General features: G+C 41.6%; 1 protein-coding gene across 3 annotated transcripts in view; it reads right to left on the reverse strand.

Moving 5' to 3' along the window:
- Positions 1–19242, reverse strand: part of KIF3B (kinesin family member 3B) — a 37464-nt gene that overhangs the window by 14368 nt on the left and 3854 nt on the right. For all 3 annotated transcript variants that reach the window (XM_068565713.1, XM_068565714.1, XM_068565712.1), the window contains one exon: positions 1102–2571. In XM_068565713.1, coding sequence (XP_068421814.1) covers positions 1102–2505 — 1404 coding nt within the window. In that variant the 5' untranslated portion in view covers positions 2506–2571. The remainder of the gene's footprint in view (positions 1–1101; positions 2572–19242) is intronic.

The raw sequence follows: 19242 nt of genomic DNA on the forward strand, positions 1-19242 counted from the left end.
GAATTTTGGGTTGTGGTCAAGCAGTGGTCTTCCTCAGATTTCCAGAGCTAGCTCTGCGCTCTCTTCTGCCATTAAAGCCCTATGGCAGCCCAGAGTCCAGGCACCTGATGGAATTGTACACTGTGGACAGAAAGAACACTCGACACAAGGGGCGTCTCCACGCTCTAGAATACAATTCAGCCATTGCCACACAGTGGTTGACTGCAAGGGAGCCTCTGGGCGGGGGGTGGTGACGGAACCGTTCTGTATCTTGCTTAATCAGAGACACAGCATATTAACACCACAAGGAGATCTCAGTGTATATCTACCAGATATACAGAAAGTCAAGTCTGCTAATCACAAGTGTTGGTAAGGATGAGGAACAACCAGGACCCATACCCTTCTGGTAGAGGCTTCAATTCACAGGGCCACGTTAGAAAGTGACATGTCATTGTCTAGTGAAGTTGAAGCTACACGCACCCTAAGTCCTGATGGTGTCAGGCAAGAAACTCTCGCGCACACGTGTTCTCCTGGAGCCAAGTACAAGGAATTCAGGGCAAAAAAAAAAAAGAAACAGAAACAACCCACACTATCAGGAGAATGGAATACCACGGAATTCTCAGAACAATTATAATGAATGAATCACAGCTTCAGGCATCAATATGGGTAACTCTCATTAACATAACATTTAGCAAATAAAAGTAGATCACAGTAGTGGGATTCCATTTATATAAAAGATAAAAATTATGTGCAACTAAAACTATCTTTTATGTAGAGATATATATACACATTTGGGAAAACTATAAAGAAAAGCAAGGAAAGAATAAACACCAAATCCAAGATAACAGTCACCTCTGAGCGGGCGGGGACACAAAGAGCTTGTAAAGCTATGGATACTGTTCTATTTCCTATACTGGGCCGGGGCGGGGGAGGGGGTACATGGGTGTTAGTCTTATTGCTGTCAAAGAAAAATTGTTTTTCTTCATCCAGTTCAATTCAACACATGTTCCTTGGACACTGGGTATCACAAACCCTAAAGACACACCATCCTTCATATCATTTTTTTAATAAAACAAAAAGATTTGAAAGAAAAAAGACCACGCCTAAGGCAGGGTACAGTACCTTGATTTTGGCGCCCAGCATCTCGGCAGCATCCTTTTCCCGCCGCAGATCCTCCATCTTTTTCTCCTTCTCCTTCAGCAGCCTCATCTTCTCCTCTGCAACCAAGCTGTGGTCCTCTACAATGGCCCGCTTCTCGATCTCCAGTTTTTCTTGCTGTTCCCGCCAGTAATCATCCTTATCATCTCCTTCTTCCTCACCCTCTTCTCCCTCCTCCTCCTCCTCTTCCCCACCCCCACCACCGCCACCACCTTCCCTCCTCTTCTCTCGCCTCTTCCTTCTGCCAATGGACCGTTTTTCTAGCTGGGCCTTGAGCCGAGCAATCTCTTCCTGGAATTCTCGAAGGAGGGCATCCTTAGGGTCCTCATTGACCCTTGGCTTGTTCTTAATGTTCTTGGCACGGTTGGCGTATCTCAGAGTGGTTAGAGTCTCTTCTACGTTGTACGAGGCAGGCCCCACGTTGGCCACCATCACAGTTTTAGCGTTGCCACCGAGAGAATCTTGGAGGAGCCTGGTAAGCTTTGAGTCCCGATATGGAATGTGAGTGCTTTTGCCGTCCACCAGGGCAGAGATGACGTTACCCAAGGCTGAAAGGGACAGGTTGATCTTGGTCGCTTCCTTCAATCTTTCCCCTTGCGCACCGGTCTTGGCCTGCCGTTCGCTGCCAGCAAGATCTACAAGGTTCAATTTCCCTACCCGGATATGGTTTTCGCCATCGAGGCCCACCTCACTGCACTCAATGGTGATGACAAAAATTGCATGCGAACGGGAACTGTGCTCGTTCATGTTGGTAGCACCGACAGAACGGTTCTGGTTCCCCACGTTCATCACGTGCTCTATTTCCTTCACGCTCTTGGTGACAAAGGAAGACAGGTCTTTCACGTACACTCCAGTGTCCGGCCTCTCCTTGAGCTCGAGCCTTTTGGTCTGATCCTTTGAGAGCAGATCTCGGATCTCCTCCTGGTAGATCTCTAAGTAAGAAGCCCTGACCAGGTACTGTTGATTCTGGGATCGAGAGATATGGGTGAAGATGTGATCAAACGAGTTAGGGATGACCCCTCTTTTTTCAGGGTCGCCCCGGACTCCTTCCATCGTGTAGGTTTTCCCAGTCCCGGTCTGTCCATAAGCAAAAATCGTCCCATTGAAACCCTGCAGGACGGAGTCCACCAGTGGTCGGAACGTCTCGTCGTAGAGTTCAAACTGCTTGGCGTTCCAGTCGTAGACGGCATCAAAGGTGAAGGTCTTGGGCATTTCATGGGCCACTCCCTTGGGGTTCTTCACCGACACCTGCCCCAGCTTCACGTCCACATCCACCACCTTGTCGTACGAAGCAGCCTTTTCCTTGCCATTCATGGGCCGACAGCGAACCACCACCCGGACTGACTCTGAGCTTTTCAACTTCGACATGATGAGCTCTGACCGGGTCGATCTTAAGGGCTATGAATCCAAATTAAGTCTCACGATGCTAGGGTCCTAGGAAAAACAAAACAAAAGTAAGCAAGGACAGTACAGTTGTCACTGGGGGCTGCTGAAAAGCAGATGACACACCCAGGTCACCTCCATCTTGCCAACCTTCTGACAGCCGCACTTAATAACTTCACTACATTGGATATTTCCTCACGGGATCTTAACCAGCTGCAGTGGGAAAAATAAAAGCACTAGTCCACCTATAGTGTTAACTAGCTTGTCCTCCCTTCAACTGATATTTTATCTTATACTACAGGCTGAGGCAGCTGGAAACTTTATAAAAGCCTGGGTAATCTTACATGCTGTGGAACTACTACAACCTCTGCACAGAGCCATTTGGAACTATCTATCTAAATTTAAAATGCACGTCCCTTTTGATCTAGCAGCTGTATTTCTAAGAATTTATCCTACAGATAGAAGGATATCTGTGTTGTGGCATCATTTGTGGTAGCAACAGATTGCAGGCAACCCCAATTCCCATCAAGAGGGGACTGATTAAATAAATTTAATATATTTAATATATACAAATCCTGGAATCCTGGGCAGTTACTAAAAAGAATGTGCTAACCTAAACGCAATCCTAAAACAAGATATGTTGTTAAGTGAAAAACGCAGATGAGGAACAACGTGTATAGTACAGTTTACACACGCATGCTACAATGTAAGTATACATGTAAAAGTGGTAACAGTGGCAGCCTCCGCGGGGGAACTATGGGCCCCGATGACACTCAGAGGTCTAGAGAGAGAAAAACGACATCGACACTCAGAGGTCTAGAGAGAGAAAAACGACTTTTCACAGTACAATTGTTTGTACTGTTTGAATTTCCTATCTTGTACTGATAATACTTTTCCATTCTAAAATCATCAACTATGGCTTGTGCAAAATGTATTCAAATAAACAAGGATGTGGGGTAATACATTACAAAGAAAGCACTTATCCAATCAATAAATTTAATACAATTTGAATGCAAATAAGAAAATAGATGTTAAGAAATGTTTAAATAAAACCAAAAACAGAACTTCATTTGGTGCTGAAAAACTCAGGGAGCAGAAGAAAGTATGATTAAATGGGTCCTTTGGGAAGGGGTAGGGAGCAAGCAGATCAGAGCAAAGAGGTATGTACAAGGACCTTAAACTCCCGAAAACCTCAGTGCAAGGGTTTTTAAAAAACAGGTAATTCACATGGTTCTTGACTCAAAAGCCCCTTTGGTGACAGATCTCTCTCCTTTACCTGTTCTCCAGCCACCCAGTTCCCTGCTTACAAGGTGAGTGTTATTAGATTTTTATCCTCCTGAACTAGTTTATGTATAACAAGCAAATATGTATTAATACATACTTACCCTTTCCCTTTTTACACAAGTGTAGTATGTTATACACAGTAATATGCAGTGTCCTGCATCTTGCTTTTTTTTCATTAAACAACCTATCTTGGAGTTTGTTGCCCTCAGTAAATGCAGAGCTGCCTTATTCTTTATGACAGCAGCAAAATATCCCTCTGTATGGAAGCATCATTATTTATTTAACCACTACTCTAGCACTTAAGCTGTTTCTGATATTTTACTGTGAAAAACCTAGGACCACACCCTTTCATGTGTGGGAAAATCTATCTGTAAGGATAAATTTCTAGAAGCGCAATTGCTGGATCACAGGATATACGCATTTGTAATTTTAGTAGATACTTGAACAGTAATAACAGGATCCTTTTTAGTTGTGAGAATGACCTATTCTTTGCCAACAAAAGGTGGGAAAATGTGAAGCAGGGATGGGCCACTCTAGGTATATATGCTGCAAGTTAATAAACACAGAGTCAATATGTTCCTCCGTTGGTCTTTCATAAAAACATTGTTCTGCCGCTAAGCGCATGGAAACATGACAAGTTACTTTTCATATTTCTTCTAGTTGTTATATTAATAAAATAATGTTGTCTAGAATGCAGAACCAGAAGACCTCTTACCCTCTCTTCACCCATTTTCTATAAAATCTGTAAAATAGGGGTAATTCTCCTTCGTTTTGGATGCTTGTGAGACTAAAAGCCACTTACAAAGGTGGAAGTACTTTGTGAACTAATATAAAGCTGGATTAAAATTAACTAATACAGTTTCATCCAAAACCCTTGTCACAGGGTCATTTCAGAGATTACTAGTGAGCCCTAATTTTATGCATTAAACATCTCTAACATTTTCTCTTATTCAATTTGTAGTCATCATCCTTAAAAAAAAAAATCAGCTGAAATTGAGATCCAAATACCTAATCAGTATTCAATTAGAAGTAAATCTCAAGCCATTTAAAAAAAACTATGTAAAAGGCAGCCCTTCATTGATCACCTTCCAGATGCTACTAGAATTTTGCCAGATGTTTCGAACCAGATGTCAGAATGGCCAGTCTGTTTACTGCGTCTCCTTTTCTTTTCCAGGGGAATGGTCCCCCAAGCTACAGCTGTGGCCGATCCCTTGCCTGTGTCTCTCCCTCCATTTCAGCAGAGGCCTGCAAAAGCTGTCTAGGTGCCAGGCCCGAACCCAGCCCCCTGAGCCTCCTTTGGGGAGGCAGCGGCAGAGCAGGGGATAGTTAGACAAGACCTGAGACTTGAAGGAGTAAGAAACAGAAAGGGGTGGGTGGGGAACGGGTCACTGGAGAGGATCAATTCTTTTACATTACATACCCGGGAAGAGGCCGAGCTGTCCAGCTTTTACCTATCAAAACAATGTGGCCTCAAGCCTGTTTAATAAGAAAAGCCTGCGGCAGGCTTTCTTGCAGATCTTGATGTTCAGATGCTTCTGTTACAGCCGCATATATTTTTAAGCTCTCCAAAACAATAAAAACAAAGGAATGATAATGACCTACAATAATCTTAAAAATCTTTTAAAAAGAAGTAATTCCCAAAGCCTGAGTCCCCTTAATTAAATCTCCTTGATTTGGAACACAGAACAACATTTCTTTTCTGAACTCACAGAGCTCGGCTGAGCTAGTCATGTACTACTGACATATTATTTCAGGAAGATGGACTAATTTAATTTCCTGCCACCAGGGCTTAAAATCTCGCTGTGGGTTCTCCTCAAAGGAGAGGGTTTTCTTGGAAGGATGCCCTGATTCTCTTTCTTTACTTTATTACCTTCCTTCTCCTTCTTCTGGTCAGTCTAATTACAGTGATAAATCTTTAAAGGAACTCACAGCATTGCCAGGAAAGAAGGAACCACAGGTCAGCAGTTCAGCATTTTTGTCCTGAATACTTTTTCTGCTAGAACTTGTCATCCCGATGTTAACAACCACCATTTGAATGGCTACTACACGAGAAAAACTGAGTCTTTCCCTAACTTCATCTCTTTTGTCCGCTGAGGAAATCAGTTGCACATTTCTCATGGCAGCCACTCTCTTCCAGAATCTTTAAGGACTTGCCTGGTGGCGCAGTGGTTAAGAATCCGCCTGCCAACGCAGCGGACACAGGTTTGAGCCCTGGTCTGGGAAGCAACGTGCCATGGAGCAACTAAGCCTGTGCGCCACAACTACTGAGCCCACGCACCTAGAGCCCCTACTCCGCAACGGGAGAGGCCACCGCAACGAGAAGCCCGCGCACTGCAGTGAAGAGCAGCCCCCACTCGCTGCAACTGGAGAAGGCCTGCACGTAGCAACAAAGACCCAACACAGCCAAAGATAAATTAATTAATTAATTAATTAAAAAAAAAAAGAATCTTACATGTTTGGATTCACGCACTCTCACCTTTGCTAGCTGTCATGGAGTCCGCCTCAAGTTCTAGAACCAGGTGCAGATTGGATGCTTAGTAACTAACTACTGGCTTCCTATAGAGATTCTAGGATAGAGGTCACAGACTGGTCACATTCTACCTGCCCCCGCTCGCCTCAACTAGAGAAAGCCCGCATGCAGCAACGAAGATGCAACGCAGCCAAAAATAAATAAATTTTAAAAAAGAGAGAGAGCAGTGTTGTTAAAAACAAAAAACCTCCCAGCAATTCCACGTCTATATTTGTGTATGTCCTGGTGAAAAACCTTTGCACCTGTGCACAAGGAAACACAGACAAGGATGCTTCCTGCAGCACTGTTAAAATAGTAGAAAACTGGAAACAACCTAACCATCCATTTATAGAGGAATTGAAAAATAAAATATGGTATATTCATATTACAGATAGTATACTATTCAGTAGTTCAAAGGAATAAATTAGAGCAGGGGTCAGCAAATGACAGCCCACAGGCCAAATCCAGTCCATAGCCTGTTTTTGTAAATAAAGTTTTATTGGAACACAACCATACCCCTTTGTTTACATATCATCTATGCCTGCTTTAGCTATAAAATAGCACAGCTGAGTAGCTGCAGCAGACAGTATGGCCCACAGAACATAAAATATTTACCACCTGATCTTTCACCAAAAAAGTGTGCCAAACCTGAATTAGAGTTATATATATTTACATGGATAAATAAATAGGTTGAGTGGAAAAGCAAGCTGCAGAGTGACAATTATGACTAAAAACTTAGAAAACAATATGGTGCTCATGGATTTGCATTTATGTATACATAAGTATTCCCCAAAATGGGTAGAAGGATATACAACAATTTATGATAGTGGCTGCCCAAATTGGGCAGGGTGAAATGTAGAGAATGGGACAAGAAATGTGAAGAATTTTTCAATTTTATCTGTAATATTTTATCATTTCTCCTAAAAAAAGAAACAGGGAATGAGACTTGAAGCAAATAAGAGAAAATGTTTAATGACTATCAATTCTGTTTCCTATATTTTTCTCTGAATGTTTAAGATTTCTCAAAAAAGAAAAGAAAAAAGAAAACCAGCAATTTCACATTGAAACAAAAAAAACAGATTTTCTGCTTCTCTGGAATAATGGGAATATCTGACAGCCCAGGCCCCAAGTGGCAGCAATGGGAACTGAGTGACGGCTGCCCCTCTAATGGGCCCGGCCACCCAATCCTCCCCAGCCCACACTCCCTACTGTCTCACACCCAGCATGCTCTGCTCATTTATACCGCCTGCCTGGCTCCTGTAGGCATCCCTGCCCATGACCAAACTCATGTATACATGATCTAATTGAGAAAGGCCTGCCATGCTAGTCCACCTTTTTTTTTTCTTTTTAATATTTATGTATTTATGTATTTATTTATTTATTTGGCTGTGCTGGGTCTTAGTTGTGGCACGAGGGATCTTTGTTGCAGCATGCATGTGGGATCTAGTTCCCTGACCAGGGATCAAACCCGGGCCCGCTGCACTGGGAGCGTGGAGTCTTAACCACTGGACCACCAGGGAAGTCCTAGTCCATCTTTTAAAATGACATTTACCAAGGCTCTGTAATGACATGGAATATGCTTAGAATAAATGAAAAAGCAGTTTACAAAATTGAATGCATGCAATCACAATTGTATAAAAATAAGACACACATCAAAACATTAATAGTGGTCCACTTTGTGTGATGGGACTACATATAGGTGATTTCCCCTGCTCCTTCGACATTTCTATATTTTTCGAATTTTCTGTAACAAGCATGCGGTATCTTCAAATGGGAAAAAATAAAGGTCTGGCAATTCACCAGAAACATCCCTGCGAGGAGGAGCAATCTGCGGGCACACAAAGTGCATACTAATGCATCTTTAATCAATGCACTCCAATGCAATGTCGTCTAAGATCTGACCGAGCAACCACCTGCCAACTGTCTGGCCTAGAGTTCAAGGACTCAGAGTGTCTGAAAGGCAGCCCAAACTATGGATCACAGGGGCCATCAGGAAAGCACTGCAACACTCAGGCAAGAAGATAAAAGTGACTCCCTATTAACCAGCCCAAACCAAGTCCCTGTGCAGGTTTCTCTCAGGGGAAGCAGCTGTTTATACTCTGTATCCAACTCATCACCATCAACACTACTTGTTTCTCAACTGTTGCTAATTGTTTTTTTGTTTTTTTTTTAATTATTATTTATTTATTTATGGCTGTGTCGGGTCTTCATTTCTGTGCGAGGGTTTTCTCTAGTTGCGGCAAGCGGGGGCCACTCTTCATCGCGGTGCGCGGGCCTCTCATTGTCGCGGCCTCTCTTGTTGTGGAGCACAGGCTCCAGACGCGCAGGCTCAGTAATTGTGGCTCACGGGCCTAGTTGCTCCGCGGCACGTGGGATCTTCCCCGACCAGGGCTCGAACCCGTGTCCCCTGCATTGGCAGGCAGATTCTCAACCACTGCGCCACCAGGGAAGCCCCTTGCTAACTGTTTTGAAGTATCAGGACTCCTTGTTTGCAAACCCTGAACCAACACCAAGAGAGCAAGTCCAACTCTGGGTCTCTGGTTCCCATGACGGCCAGTTATCAAAATGTGAATTACACAATTTTCAGAACAAGATTATTCATCTCCAGTTGAAAAAATAACATCCCTGTCTGGAGAACTTTTAAAAGGACATGGAATGTATGTTGAGGGACTAGTCCTATATTTGCTTCTATGTACATAAAATATATCTGAAGGGATATGCAAGAGCCAGATAACAACACTGGTTGCCTGTAGGGAAAAGAGCTGGGTGGCTGAAGGCCAAGAGTATAAGGGAGGCTTCGCAGTGTATATCCTTTTATACCTCTTGAATCATGTAAATATATTACCTAGTCAGAAAAATCAAATTAGGGGAGAAAAAAGATGGAAAAAATCTGTAAAATTAACTATATCCAGGTGTTAAAACTCATTTTCTCTTTTCATCTATCCACCATGAATATAATGTAATAAAATGTTTTAACGATGAACAAAGGGCCCTAGTAGTAAAACTACTTGTCTCAACTTCATGGTAAAGCTTCATAAAAGAGCTTCTATGAGGTCTACAGCAATGGAAATCCTTAACTTTCTAATGTCAATGTAGCATGTCACGTAGCCTCAGCCATAAAAGGCATTCAGAGCAAAGATGTCAAAATAACAGACTAATAAAATATATTCTGGGGACTTCCCTGGCGGTCCAGTGGTTTAGACTTCTCCTTCCAATGTAGAGGGTGCGGGTTCGATCCCTGGTTGGGGAGCTAAGATCCTACATGCCTCGCGGCCAAAAAGCCAAAACATGAAACAGAAGCAATACTGTAACAAATTCAATCAACACTTTAAAAATGGTCCACATCAAAAAATAAATAAAATAAAATAAAATATATTTATTTTAGTGTAATATAGTGTAATAACAGGCACTGTTTATAAACACAAGGTCATCTTTTTTTTGTAAGCCAAACAGTTGTGTGAACTGTCTAAACACTTTCAAACTGTCTCTTACAGTACATATGAGAGCCACAGAATCTCAAACTGGCACATATTATTTGAGGGCATCTGAGCAATCAATATCAAAACACTGAAATGCAATACTCAAAATATAATACTCCCTTGAAACAGCAACTCCATTTCTTGGAACTATTTTAAGGCCTTCAGTGAATAACTGAATACATGTGCAAGATGTATGTACACCTTTATGTTTATCTCAGCAGCATCTCTAACCAATTAAATACTCATTGATAAGGGATTGGTTAGATTATGACACATCTCTACAATGGGAAATTATGCAGTCATTAAGAATGGCAATATAGGGCTTCCCTGGTGGTGCAGTGGTTAAGAATCCTCCTGCCAATGCAGGCGACACAGGTTCGAGCCCTGGTTCGGGAAGATCCCACATGCCGCGGAGCAGCTAAGCCCGTGCGCCACAACTACTGAGCCTGTGCTCTGGAGCCCACGAGCCACAACTACTGAAGCCTGTGCGCCTAGAGCCCGTGCTCTGCAACAAGAGAAGCCACCGCAATGAGAAGCCCGCGCACCGCAACTAAGAGTAGCCCCCGCTCACCGCAAGTAGAGAAAGCCCGCACGCAGCAACGAAGACCCAATGCAGGCAAAAATAAATAAAATAAAATAAAATAAAATAAATAAATTTATATAAAAAAAGCAGGCTACCAAACAGAAGACTTACTATGATGGGATTTATGTTTACATGTGTACATGCACAAGTGCAGAGAAAGTTGTGAATGAGACAGTGTAAAGTCATGATTCAAAGCATGAACTTTAGTATTCAATGGGTCAGCATTTGAATTTCTGCTCTGCCACTTAGCTACAAAATCTTGAGAAAGTTACATTAAGTCATAGTTTCTTCTACAAAATGGGATTAATAACAACATCTACCATAAAGAACTGTTCCAAGGATTATTAAATAAGCTAATAAATGTTAAATGGTTAGCCTAGTGCAAGATGTGTAATAAACACTCAAGAAAGGCAAGCAATATTGATCTCTGGGGGGTGAGCTTGCAAGTGATTGTTTTTGCTTTCTCTGGCCTTCTTGACAGGTGCATGTATTTTGTTTCCTACAATCAAGCAGGGGGATGGCAATAAAGCTATTTTTTCTTTGGGGGAAAAAAGTCTAGTAACTTGGTTTCAGCTTACACGTCTTAGGAAGACAGGCTACTTATCTGGAAAGAAACCTAGAAAGGTCACGGATAAGAAACATGAACAACTAAATGCCTGCTCTGAATTCAAACTGGCACCCAGCACTCCCTGTCACTTGATGACCCCAACAGGCTAACAAAGAAAGCATTTAACTGATTAAGGGGGAAAAAGAGGCAAAGAAATCCTATTTTGTGAAACATTCATAACATACATTCATAAAAAATATATTCAGGGCTCCCTGGTGGCTCAGTGGTTAAGAATCTGCCTGCCAATGCAGGGGACACAGGTTCGAGCCCTGATCCAGGAAGATCCCACATGCTGCGGAGCAACTAAGCCCATGTGCCACAGCTACTGAGCCTGCGCTCCAGAGCCCGTGAGCCACAACTACTGAGCCCAAGAGCCACAGCTACTGAGCCCAGGTGCCACAACTACTGAAGCCCACGCGCCTAGAGCCAGAGCTCCGCAACAAGAGAAGCCACCACAATGAGAAGCCGGCGCACTGCAACGGAGAGTAGCCCCCGCTCTCAGCAACTAGGGAAAGCCCGCGCACCGCAACGAAGACCCAACCCAGCCAAAAATAAATTAAAAAAGTAAATAAATTTATTAAAAAAATACGTATATATTCAAGTCTAGAGGACGCTAATTCAGAATCAATGTGGGTCTGGGGCTTTGTTGTACTCAATAGTCACAACTCATAGTACATTAGGAACTTAATGTATATTCCTCTTCTAATCCTCAAAATCACCTTATGAGGAATAGGTATTAGCCCTATTTTAAAAATAAGGATGGGAGGCTCAGAGAAATTAACTGGCTCAAGGTCACACAGCAATTAAATGGAACAGTCAGGATTCAAAACCAGGTTTGTCTTATTGAAAAACCCTAATTTAAACTTATTTTAAACACACACACATGCGTATACACGTGTATTAATATATGAATAGATTAATAAAACAATTCAAGTTGTACACACAGTGAACAGGTAAATCTTCCCCCTACCCCTGGGGAGATACTCGAAGCATATGCAAGCATTAATGTATCTATATTGCTTCCCTACCTTTTTTTGTTTTTAAACCCAAGTTTAAGTATAGTATCACCATTCTCTATCTTACTTTATACATCTTGGGGGCCCCCCACACCCCCACTCCCATCCCCACCTTTTAAGTAGCTGTCTAAATGCCATGGTACAGTTCTCTTATAATGTATTTGATTAGTCCCCTGCTGAGGGAACCTCCGATAGTTTCTGGTCTTTGCTAGTGCAAACAATCCTGCAGTGAATATCCTGAACATATACCTTTAGCTACACATGAGGGCTCTTCGTAGGAGCTATTCCTGGATGTGTAAACACTACACATGCTCCTTTTTGACAGAGGGCACCATCCTACCCACTTCCCAGGCTGTACCATTTATCCTCCCACCAACAGTGCACCGACTGCCCACACAACCCCAATATCCGGGGCTCGTGCTCTGAACCACCACGAAGCTATGAAGCTGGAAGAGCCTGCCTGTCAGGAACTTCTCATTCCATGTACTGATTTGGGAAAGAAACGAAACTGTTTCTCTGCTAAACATTTACACTCTGATGTCAGAGACTTAATCAACCAAATACAACATTTGGCCCTTGAGTAGGACCCTTTTTTGGATCTTGATTCAAACAAACCGATTGTTAAAAATGTATGAGACCATCAAGGAAATCTGAACATTCAGGAATGTTAAGGAACGATGATGTTAAGGAATGTTAAGGAATTATTGTTAACATTTTTAGGCGTGAAAATGGTATTTTTTAAAGAAGGTTCTTACTCTTAGAGACACACACAAAAGCATTTTCACATAAAGTTTTTTTTTTAACATCTTTATTGGAGTATAATTGCCTTACATTGTTGTATTAGTTTCTGCTGTATAACAAAGTGAATCAGCTATATGCATACATATATCCCCATATCCCCTCCCTCTTGCGTCTCCCTCCCACCCTCCCCATCCCACCCCTCTAGGTGGTCACGAAGCACCGAGCTGATCAACCTGTGCTATGCGGCTGCTTCCCACTATCATATAAAGTTATATGCTGTCTGGGACCAAAATAATCAGAGGTGAGGTGGGGTGAGGTGAATAAGAGGTTATAAGTGAAACAGAACTGCCATGTGCTGATAACTGCTGGAGCCGGGTAATGGGTCCATGGTTCATTACACTATTCTATTTTTATGTATGCTTGAGAGTTTCCAAGATGGGGGGGGGAAAAAAAAGATTGCCCTCTGACCAATGCCTTTTAACTGTTAAGAAAATTTTAATTGTGGTTAAAAAAAACCCCACATAATATAAAATGTACCCTCTTAACCGTTTCTAAGTGTACAGTTCAGTAATGATAACGATATTCACATTGTTGCGTAACAGATCTCTAGAACTTTTTCATCTTCTAAACCGAAACTCTATACCTATCAAATAGCAACTTCCCATTTCCCTGTCTCCCCGACCCCTGGAAACCACCATTCTGCCTCAGGGTTCATCCATGTTGTAGCATGTGGCAAGATCTCTTTTTTTATAAGGCTAAATAACAACCTGTTGTGTGTATATACCACATTATCTTTACCCATTGATCTGTCCACAGGCATCTGGGCTACTTGCACCTCTCATCTCTTGTGAATATCGCTGTGGTTGATCACAGGTGTACTCAATGACTTGTCCTTTTAATCAGACTGCCATGCAGCTGGGTAGGGAGCCACAGCAAATTCTATATTTAAAAGAGGGAGGTGGCCTGGAATAACAAAAAAGAGATTCAGACACACCTGGGGATGAAACCCAGCCCAACCATTCCCAGCTCTGGGACTCCATTCAAGTTCCTTCAACCAGCTAAGCCTATATCCTCCTCTGCAAAATGGGACTACCACGAATGCCCTGCTCCTTGGGGCTGTGTGAGGATTAGAGGAGGACAAGCATGACAAGGCCTGGCCCACAGGAGGTGCTTCTGCCCTGACCCAATTTACAGGAGAAAAAACCCTGAGACTTGGAGAGAGAAGCAACATGGCAGACTGAGTTAATCAGCAGCAAAGTAAGCAGAAACCAGGGCTACCGGGCTCCAAAGTTCATGGCGTTTTTCCACACCAGCGTGTCCTAAATGTCAGTCATCTGATTGTCTCTTCACAATTTTTGCCATATCCATACACCACCTGTACCATTATTTAGTAAAAATTTTGCTTTAAATCTACTTTAACACTTTTTTTTTTTTTAATTTATTTTTTTGGCCATGCTGCACGGCTTGCAGGATCTCAGTTCCCTGACCAGGGACTGAAGCCAGGCCACAGCAGTGAAAGCCCAGAATCCTAACCACTAGGCCACCAGGGAACTCCCAAATTTCTTTTTAACAGAAACTTCGTATGACTACCATGAATGGAAAACCAGTATCACTTGTTGTAAATAGAAGGTAACTGTGAAAATAAAGACAAACAACAATGTTACTCAATTCGCACTAGACACTGTAGCTTACCTAAGGCCAGAGGCCTGATCTCTCTTGGTTAGAAAGCCAGTAGAAGGGTGAGATAGGGAGGGTGGGAGGAAGGCTCAAGAGGGAGGGGATATGGGGATATATGTATGCATATGGCTGATTCACTTTGTTGTATAACAGAAACTAACACAGTATTGTGAAGCAGTTATACTCCAAAAAAGATGTATTAAAAAAAAAAAAAGAAAGAAAGAAAGCCAGTTTAGCACGTGTTAAGAAAGACTGGAACCAAACAAATACTCTCCTTGACATAGTCAAAAGAACCAAAAGAGTTTCGAAGGGAATAACTCTCACCGTGTCGTTCAACATAATTTAGGATGTTGTGTCTGAGTGTCAACTAAAATCTTCTCCTGTTCCACCTGGTTTAGCTCCAGAATCTAAGGCCATCCATGTCCCCAAATCAGAGTCCCGTTATCAAGATCCCTGGTGATTGGTGTGTACATTAATGTTGGAGAAGCTGCCCACATATGCTACCTTTATCGTAAACAGTTCCCAAAGTTGATCAAGCAGAATGTCCCATAAATCACAGAATTTGTTTCAGTAATATAACGAGTTAAATACATTAAAAAAAATCCCCTGCCTAAAGTCCACCAGAACTGTCATGGTTCACTGTCCAATTCCATAATGACATGCTCTCACAGCTCATTCAGTGCACAAAACTGATCATGTACATACAATATGACTGGTTAATGTCACCAGCCAACAGTCTGTTTAGAGAATGAAGGGTTTAAATATTAAAGGCTCAGGTTCTGGGTCCTACTCATAGGGAATTCTGTATCAAAAAGAAAAACAGATTAAGAAGAAGCAGCAAAGAAGGCGACAAAAACTATGAAGAGATACCTTATGGCTTGTGAATTATACCTCAATAAAGCTTTTTCTTTTTTTGAAGATATTTTTAGGGTCCTAATCAAATTTTAAGAAGGAAAATGTACAGTTCTCCTTTTCAACTTTTTAAAGTTCTAACTTTCCCCAAACTAATTTATTTAGAATTGTTCTCTTATGAGGCTGAGAGGGAAGCAAAGATATTCACTACAGCACTATATGTGATTATAAAAAGCCAGAAACAACGTCAATGCCCAATGCTAGGGAAAGTTTACTAGCTCATAATTACTAAACATGGAAAAATGGTTATGAAATGTTACGTGAACATTTCCAAATGCAAAATGGGAAACACACTTTGAGAGCAACTACCTAAATAGATAGCTGTGCAAGTGGACAAGTAAGCTGAAACTGAGGATACCCTTTGCACAGGCAATCCCTCTCCACCAAACTGCACTAATGTCTGCCTTTTCAACTTTATTTAGACACTACCTTGTTAAAAACATTATTTAAGGAGGCTGCCTTTATAATTAAAATTTTTTAACAATGAAAGGATCTAGTTTAAAGAAATCATCAGAAATGTAGACAAAAGTTTATGCAAAGATAATCTTCAAGATGTTCTCTGTAGTATTATTTATAGCATTTAAGTATTGAAACCAGCCTAAATGACAATGACTGGGGAAACAGGTAAGAACTGCACATTCATGAGATAAAATACATTTAGGAATATATTTTCCTTTGGACAGTAAGATGTTTTAACAGTAGTTATTTCTGAGTGAATCTTATTTAATCTTTTCAGGGTTTTCCTCAATGGAAATTATTTTTATAATTAAAAAAAAATTCTATTAAAAAATGTTGGCAATTGAAGAAGTAAGGAGGGAAAAATACCATATATTTCTTAGGCTAGAATCTGACCTGCTATTGCAGACAGTGCAAAACCAGTAACTATTTCCACCAAGAACTATCTTCTTGCTGTTATCTTAAGTAACTTGAGCTGACATTTTGTCTTATCTGGATGGAATCTTTTATGATTTACTAGCTAGATTTCTTTGCTTAGGTTATTGAAATGTGTTATAAAGTAATGATTACTGCAGTCCCCTAAGCTGTTGGAGACAGTACTATGAGCTTTAGTTTCTGTGTAATTTATGTCACACACAAAAGCCCCAAAGCAAGCCCTTCCTGAAACCACTGCTGAAAGGGATGTTAAGGACCCCAGAGTGGGTAACAGCATGGCCAGTCTCAGCTCAGCAGTAGCTCAGCAGTAGTCTATTACAATCTCTATTTCACTTGGACTCACTTCCATTTATACACTATGTTCAAATATGACAAAATGCAACTGCTGCAAATATCTTGCCAAAAACTTAAAAATAAAACCACACCCACCACAATTATCACTGGTGCTCTCTAATGCAAACTATGATTTAAATAAATCAGCATACTAAAGATAGATCTGCCTGTGTGTGAAGAGCTCAGTGTCTGCTATCAGTGTGACAAAGTGAGGAGACACAAAGTGTCACCAAGATTAACTGAAGCCTTAAACAAGAACATCCCAAGCTGCAATGCAGATGTGTGATGCTGATAAGATGAGTTGATTGTAATGATCTCTGACTGCCAAGAAACAGCTCTAAAAGCCCCACCCTGGAAGGTCTGGGAGAAAGCCCTGCATGAAGTCACCAAGGAAGAGGAAAATATTACTCAACTCAAAGCTGTCTTTCAGGCAGCGCTGGAAGAGCCTTGGAAGATTATCCCACGTCCTTATTTTGCCTATACAGACACTGAGGGCCAGAGAGGCTGAGTTACTGGCCTCGGGTCACACAGCAAGTGGCAGAATTGCTATTAAAATTCATGCCTCCACCCAGATCCCACTGCCTTTTCACACCAGAATTTCCTGTGGTGACACAGGCCTTGACCAAGAAATCTTTCTAAGACTGCAGAGATAAGGGATGTTGAAGGGAAAATAATGAGCCCACATGGCAGACAGGGAAAACTGAGGCTCGACAAAATTGAATCTTTTACAGATAAAAAAATGGGTAAAAATATTCTTTGGTGACAGAAGGTAGGGTAGTGGTCACCCTTCTGGAGGGAGGTGAGGAAGGCTTCTGGAGTGCTGGTAATGTTCTATATCTTGATCTGGGTGGTGGTATCATGGGTGAGTTCATTTTATGAAAATTCAACAAACTATACAGTTACAATCGTCTAATTTTTCTGCCTGTATCTTATCCTTCAATAAAAACATCACATTAAGGAAAGAAAAAAAAAAAAAACTGAATCTTTTGCAATTAGTCAGCAGGTGGCATAGGGCTTTAGCCACCCTCTCCTCACCGGTGCAGATGTTAATCACCAGAATCAAGAAACAGTTCAGGGCCGAATGACTCAGAACACAAGCTCTCAGTTCCTACCTGTTTCATGTTTCAGCCCTGAGTTAGAGCTAAGAAGGATGAGAGGTAGCCTATCTCACAAATCAGATTATCTGTTTGTTGCCTATCAGTGAAGTAGTTGACACCCATAGTTATGTTAAAATACCTCAAGGGTTTTTCCCCTGATTTCTTCAAACATTCTATGAAGTCAGTTTCTTTCATCGGCCTTTAAAGTTAGTTACCCAGATACAGAAGAGAAAGAAAGGCTTTTGACAAGATGTCAGGGATGTACTGCCCACCTGAAAAACAGATGAACAAGTGAGTGGTAGGAAGAGCAATGGACTTGGAATCAGCAGACCTGGGTAAGTTATTTGACTTTTCTGTGCCTCTACTTTCCTCTTCTGGAAAATGGGATTCATAACAGTCCTCATGTTACAGGGTTGCTGTGAGGACTAAATGAGACAACATGTGTAAAGTGCTGAAAACAGCACTTGGTTCAATAAATGTTAGCTATTCCTATTACAGGTAGACCTCGGAGATACTGCAGGTTTGGTTCCAGACCACCATAATAAAGCAAATCTTGCAATAAAGCAGGTCACACAAATTTTTTGGTTTCCCAGCGCATATATAAGTAATGTTTACACTATACTGTAGTCTACTGAGTGTGCAAGAGTATTATGTTTAAAGAAACAATGTACATTAATTAATGTACACTAATTAAAAAATACTTTATTGCTAAAAAATGCATCATCTGACAACACAGGGTTGCCATAAACCTTCAAATTGTAAACAAAATGCAGTACTTGTGAAGCACAGTGAAAAAAAAGGTAAGCCTCTACTTTTATTATCATTATTTTTGGCAAGTCCTAGTTTTGCTACTTATTACCAAAGGAGTACATCTCAAGCTTTAATGTACTCAGGAAACACCCGGGGGTCTTGGTAAAATGCAGACTGGCTTATTATATCTAGACTTAGACTCTGCATTTCTAACAAGCTCTCAGGGCACATGGGTGCCTCAGTCATGCAGAACACACTTTGAGTGGCAAGGATCTACCGAACCCAGCACCTATCGGGTGCTTCATATTACTGACCTAAATGAATGACCCCTCAGTAGCTAAATGCTTCATCTGTAAACTGGGGATAATACATATGCCATGTGATCTCAACTGACTGAACATTAGTACACGAGAATGCACAGGAAAGAGCATTCTAAACTGCAAAGAAAGCTACACAAGCAGAGGTGGTAGGACTATCAGTCTTACGATTCGCGATGTTGAATTTACAACATTGTGAAACCTAAATTTACAGGGGCAATTATTAGCATACGTTAAAAGAAGGCTCGAATTCCCTTGCTAGAATTCTAGCAAGAACACAACAGCTTCTCCAGGGATTCCCAAATGAAAAGCTCTGAAACTTTAGAAATGTCATTCGATGGCCAAGAAAGAACCACTTTGGCAGGGAGAGTGTGGCCATTTGAGGCACTAAGCTTCAAGAGTGATTCCATTCTCTCTCACAGAGATGGCCAGCCTCCTCCCAGCCTTCATCAGCCAAGATCTCAAGTCAGGACAGCAATGCCAACAGCATGAGACAGATGGGCACTGCCCTGGCAAAGCCCACACC

This window comes from Eschrichtius robustus, chromosome 16, assembly GCF_028021215.1.
Source record: "Eschrichtius robustus isolate mEscRob2 chromosome 16, mEscRob2.pri, whole genome shotgun sequence".
Taxonomy (NCBI): Eukaryota; Metazoa; Chordata; class Mammalia; order Artiodactyla; family Eschrichtiidae; genus Eschrichtius; species Eschrichtius robustus.